Here is a 6,000-nt window from a genome sequence, read left to right as displayed (position 1 = left end):
CATTATGAAACTCTCACTCTCCTTCCCCAAACTGATCAAAGCTGCTCTGGATCTGTTAAGCTATCGTTGAACTCATTTTTATAGGCCTTAAATATTTCCATTAATATGTGAATTTAATTATTACTAAGAATACAATTTTGTTTCACAGAAATAAAAACGTAAAAAAAAAATCAGTACTTAAGCATATAAAGGAGTTTTTATCACTGTCCATTTATTTTGATCAAAAAGGTCTAAAGCAACCATAGGAGTTAATTTAAAATAGTAGTCAACTCAGACTGGATTAGGACTGACACGTACACAAATAAAACCAAGCATATGAAAGCTGTAAAACTAAGCATCAGATTTCATTTTGGTCAGAAAATCACTGTGATTAAATAAAAATCTAAGACTATCCTAGAAAAATAGTGATGTTACCAAGTTTAAAAATATTTTTGTCATTTCTGATTTCAACATCCTACAGCAATCTCTGCTACATCACACTGAGCATGACAACACACCTGTTTTCTGATGGTTAGTCTTTTATTTCATGTTATCAGTATGCCTATCCATCCAATGTTTCTAAATAACACAGAACATATACAACTTACAGTTTTCTAATACAGAAGCCTAGCTCTACACTTTTATTATTTCTTGACTTTCAAGTTCATAGGGCTTATAGTAAGCATCACCTGAAACAATTTTCTTTGTTACCACTTTCACCAATATATTGTTTTCTGTTACAATAAATTGCATTTAATAAAACAAACAAAAAAACCTAACAGGGCTTGGATTACTACATTCCTGAATATTTAAAATTGGAAATAAATTTCATTATCTATAAAGCTAAAGCATAGCATAGAAGTTTAAATTATTTTCCAATAACTACAGTTTTCCTGTCTGACTCAAACATTTTCCAATCCACTTTCACAACAGTGCACTGCTTAAAAGTAGGTTGCTTGTTTTAATCTATTTGTATTTGAGCTGAGTTCAAAAGAGCACTCACTTTCCAAAAATATAAAGAAAACAAAGGGAATTCATCTGAAAGGTAAAGAATAATCTGATCAACATTCTTCAGAAATTTGATTTTCTTTTCTCCATCATAGCCTGAGTCTGGAATGTTACTTTCTTCTGTCTCATATTGTAGAAGTTGTTCCAGAACCATGAATAAAGAAGAAATATTCTCATACTGGGTAATGTCATACATAGCCTGGATCTGGGAATAAAGAAAAAGTGATGCATAAACACAGTGAGGTAATACTTGAGAAGCCCATTATCTCAGATGATAGTTTAAGGAATACTTTTAAAATCTGAAGTAATATTTATATGATTAGAATGGCTACATACTCAGACATGACTTCTAAGATATGTTTTCTTCTTTGCGAACCCAAACCACTAACACTCCATCCAACTCTCAAACGAGAAGTCAACACAGCCTTTTATCCAGGACGCATAGAAGGTTTTCTCTAATTATCCACAGACTGTGATATACAATTATGATCTACAGATTAATAGCAACAACAAAAACTTTTCTTGTTTTAGACAAATTAATTAAATTTGGTTTGTTTCTGCTTCTGGAGATATTACAAAAGTAAAAAAAATTCTCTCCATTATGAAGAATCAGTATTCAAATGATGCTTCTAGAAAGCAAATAAAATATTAGACTTCTCAATATCAATAGAAAATAGACAACTCAGTACTATAGCTCTGAGTCGATTAAAAAGAAAAAGAGAGAGTCTGTCAGAATTTATTCCAATGCATAAATGCACCTGTCCTGCATTTGGAAACTGCAATTTCGAATCAAATTTTTTACAGCCTCTGCTGTACACACAGAATAACTGATAAGATGGAACCTTAGACCTTGTGGAGCTGTCCCTTTGGAATGAAATTCTGGGTCTTGCTTAACAGTAAGATCTACCAATACTATGAGATGAACTTGTTCTGAAAAAGACTTAAATTACAACAGCTGATTGATCAGAACTCCAAGCTCTTCAATCCAAAATCAGAGTTTGAAGCCTCCCAGTGTAATGTTTTCAGGTAAGCTCTTACATCAGTGATAACACTAATACACCGCAGCCATCTTCTTGCAAACTCTTGGTGTAGTACAGTCATTTTTTTCTGAGTTTTCTAGACATCTTGAAAATATTAGTCCTAGCCTGGCACATTCCACTTATGTCTCTCTGGATCCTGGTAAGAATAACCTACAGCAGTTCAAAACCCCATGACAAGTCAAAATTGATGTTGCTACCATAACAGACAGCAAAAAGATGTCTGCACAATATTAAGTACTTGCATACTTTCAAAGTCCACTTAAATCCAATTAAATAATTAGAGAAAACGTCTTTCTATTACTTCAAACTATGAATTGCATTATATAAATGATATTTTTGTTGTTGCATGCTAGAAGACAGTATGTCATCACTGTATGGCTAACTCTAAAAATTTTCTTTCCTTCGGTAACAGAACATTCATGGCTTATTGAATTACGTTAATCTCACATTAAATACTATAAGAAGAAAAGAAAACTTACAGTGGTAAAGTATGATTCTGCACAGTGAAATAGAAATGCAGAAACATAGACTGAAGTCCTGTTGCTTTTAGCTTCTTTAATTTGACTGCTGAGAGTACAATTTTACAAGCAAAAATTATGTCTAAGTCTTAAGCACTGACCTTGGAAATTCACTCAGATATTCCTTTCATGAGTAATCAACATAAAATATTTCAGAAAAGTGAATTATGTCACTTCACTTACTCCCATAACCTTAGGCTTTTTGAAGCAGTTAAGCAATTGTGTTACTTTCAGTGGATCTCAAAAAGTCCAACTAATTGCAACTTAGTAAACTACCTAATTGATTATGTATAATAGAAACTACATGGTAAATAATTGCTTTTCATCTACAGATACTACTGCCCGAACAAAAAATGATTATAGCCACACAAAGGGTGATTCTGAGAGCAAGGAGGAAGCCTTTTTTTGAGGTAATAGCTTGCAGGGGATGAATGCACTTCAAAATACTTTTATAATACTGGGGGAAAAAAATAAATCAATCTACAAAAATTTCTGGTTCAAGGCCTACAGACCTTTCCATCCCATTTAATACAAACTGAACAAAACTTATTTTTGGTAGCACTAATTGATGTGATTACTACCAACAGAAATTTATGCCATAGAATTAGTAGACTGGTACATTTACAGCTACTGATGGTTAATAAGGTAACAGCTTTTTCTCCTTGCTCACCAATGTTATGAGTAGCAGCATACATACATGTATACAGACATACACATGCACCAATATATCTAGACTATCCAGAAAGTTTAGAAGCTAAGTTCATAAAGCAAATCTTATACATGGACAATGATTCCAAAATATATTCATACCAACAGTAAGTAACTCTTATATTGACCCTGTTTTTTCAGAAAGAATTTTAAGACAACCATACTTTTTACAGATCAGGCAAGTGTGTTGCTGTTGTTAGCTTTGTTTTGTTGGGTTTTGACATATTTTTTGTTGTTGTTTTGTTTTTTTTAAACATATTTTCCTCTTTTCCTTCCCAAGTATTTGGAAATATGTTTCTTAACAGTAAATCTAACAAGATCTGAGTAGAGAGGGACAATCACCTCCCGGTCCCTGCTGGCCAGCCCTTTTTTAATGCAGCCCATGATCTTTAATCAGAATTCACGTATCTACATCACCAAATGCAGAACAGAAGAAACAAATCAAAGGCTGCAATAAATTTCCCCTTCTTTTCACATATTGGAGAGTAACCACCTGGAAGAGCAGATACTTTTACTACGTACTCTGAAGGCTTGGGAGAAATTCTATATCTAGTCTTCTTTACTATCATGAAGAAAAAAATAAAAATGACACCAACTGTACAAATATGTTAAAATAGTATGTTCAAAAACTTAGGCAGCAATAGCAGTCAGAATGCTAAAAGTCAATCTGTAATCATGTTGGCCCTTATTATACTTCATTTTTGCAAAGCAACAGCTAAAATATTATCAGATGGCCCTGCATAAGCTTCCAAGCCACTGCTGTCTTAGACAACAGATTAGGAGTTAGCATTTCCAGAAAAAAATTGGACAAAAAGAAAGTCTGTAAATACACAAAGAATTCAAGTAATGATAATGGAACAGTGGATTTCTTTTCCAAAGGCTAGGTTATCCAATAAGACTCAGTAAAAATTCCCAAATGATGGCAGAATATATTAGTTTTCTTGCTTTGTTAGTTCATGCTCATTTATAACATTTACTTAAATGCCCTTGATAACAAATATATATATAAATGAATTTTATCTCTCTAAAAATTATTTCCAACATTTTTGCTATTGAAAGCTTTCCTCCTTCCTTTCTTACCAGTCATCACTATTTTTCTAACCACAAGCATTTCTCCCTCTTTCCAACATACCTTTCATAGTCATTTACTTTTTTTCCCAAGCCAGTGCTAATTAAAGTATTAATGTAAACAGTGTTACATTCATCACATATTAATTTCCACATAACCATAGAGTATTACTGAAACAGACAACAACAGTCTTCCAAATTGCCCAGGAGTGGTTGGGCTCCACAGACCAGTAGACATGGCTCCAAGCTGCCAGAGTTGAAGTGCTTGGACAATGCTTTCAGACATCAGGTTTCAAATTTTTATCACTTTTTTTTTTGGGGGGGGGGCATTCCTATGTGAAGCTAGGAGTTGGACTCAATGCTTGTTGATCCCTTTCAACTTGGGATATTCTGTGTGATTCTATGAGTTAATACAAGCAGAAATCCAAGTAAGCAGAACCCAGCTGCGCCCAGGAGCGAGTTGCTCCACATACCTGCTGATCTGATGTCCACGTTCTCCCTATTTTTTACCACTGCTATTTCACATATTTGCACTCTTAATAAAACATCTAGCTGAAACCTAACATTTATTTTACATCAGGGTCACTTTCAACTGGGTCAGTTCCATGTGGGAAATGAGATTTGGAAAGGGAAAGTAAGGATTGCAATGTTTTTCATTCTGTATTCAACAGATGTCTGCACTCAGGAAATCAGTAGCAGAAACTACTGCTTTAGAAATGACAAGAATATGTCCTTGCTGAGGACATCATATTCCAGTCTGCTGATGCCTTTACTTGTCGTTCTTCAGGCAAATGACCACCCAGCCCTTTGGCTTAAGGTTACAGTAACCAAAAGTGACCTAGAAACTACTGGATATCATGTAGCAAATTGTGGGATATGACAGGTAACAATGGAAGAAACCAACACAAGTCATGGATGGCTAGTTTCAGAAGTGAGATAGGAGCAGCCAACATCACAGTCAGCTGAAGGGAGCAGTGGGGACCTTGGGGAGAGAGGAATCCTGTAGTAAGGACAAATGAGCAATTGTCAGCAATACAAATGTTAACACTAGATATCTGATTGTAGTATCAGCAACACCAAGTTTGGGTGCAGATGTAGCAAAATAGTTATCCATGATTTGTTGTCTTGAAATCTGAAAATGGAAGGGGTTGGTCCATGTAGGGCTAAGAGACTAAAGAACAAAGCAGCAAAGTAAATACAGACATCAAAGTCCAAAGAATTTTTTTTTAAATTATATTTTTAGTGCTCACTTTGGCTAGATACAGAAGAAATGTTGCCTTGAAATCATTAGCAGTATTTTAACAATACATTTGCCCTAAGAACTGTATTATCAAAATCTATTCATTAAAGTAAAAGCAACACATTTCAGCAAAAGAATTTCTAAATTGCCTGATTGGAAACTGCCACACAGTGATCAGCACATAGCAGATTTTGTATGGTTGCTAAGGTAATGTTGACAAATCAAGGTTTTCAGTGAATAAATTCACCATCCTACTTGAAAACACTCTCTTATACATCATCAGGTGTAAAATCAATGACTTCTAGAGGTCCCTTCCAACCCCTACAATTCTGTGAATCTGTGAGTTTACCCACCCTCTGAGTCAGAGGTGATAGTAAATCTCTTTCCAGAACGACTGAAGCTCATCCCCAGATAGCGATACTACCTTTTTCTCATTGTA

At 34.5% G+C, this 6,000-nt stretch overlaps 1 protein-coding gene across 1 annotated transcript in view; it reads right to left on the bottom strand.

The window, feature by feature from the left end:
* Nucleotides 1-940: 940 nt before the first annotated feature.
* MEI4 (meiotic double-stranded break formation protein 4) overlaps nt 941-6,000 on the bottom strand; it is a 72,274-nt gene continuing 67,214 nt past the window's right edge. Inside the window, exon 5 of the mRNA XM_065730929.1 lies at nt 941-1,192. Within this exon, the coding sequence (XP_065587001.1) occupies nt 941-1,192 (252 nt within the window). The remainder of the gene's footprint in view (nt 1,193-6,000) is intronic.

This window comes from Cyrtonyx montezumae, unplaced genomic scaffold (genome assembly GCF_038088225.1).
Source record: "Cyrtonyx montezumae isolate F1298 unplaced genomic scaffold, pur_monq_1.0 scaffold_13, whole genome shotgun sequence".
Taxonomy (NCBI): domain Eukaryota; kingdom Metazoa; phylum Chordata; class Aves; order Galliformes; family Odontophoridae; genus Cyrtonyx; species Cyrtonyx montezumae.
Note: the sequence above shows the minus strand (reverse complement) of the source record. Positions and strands in the feature narration are given on the sequence as shown.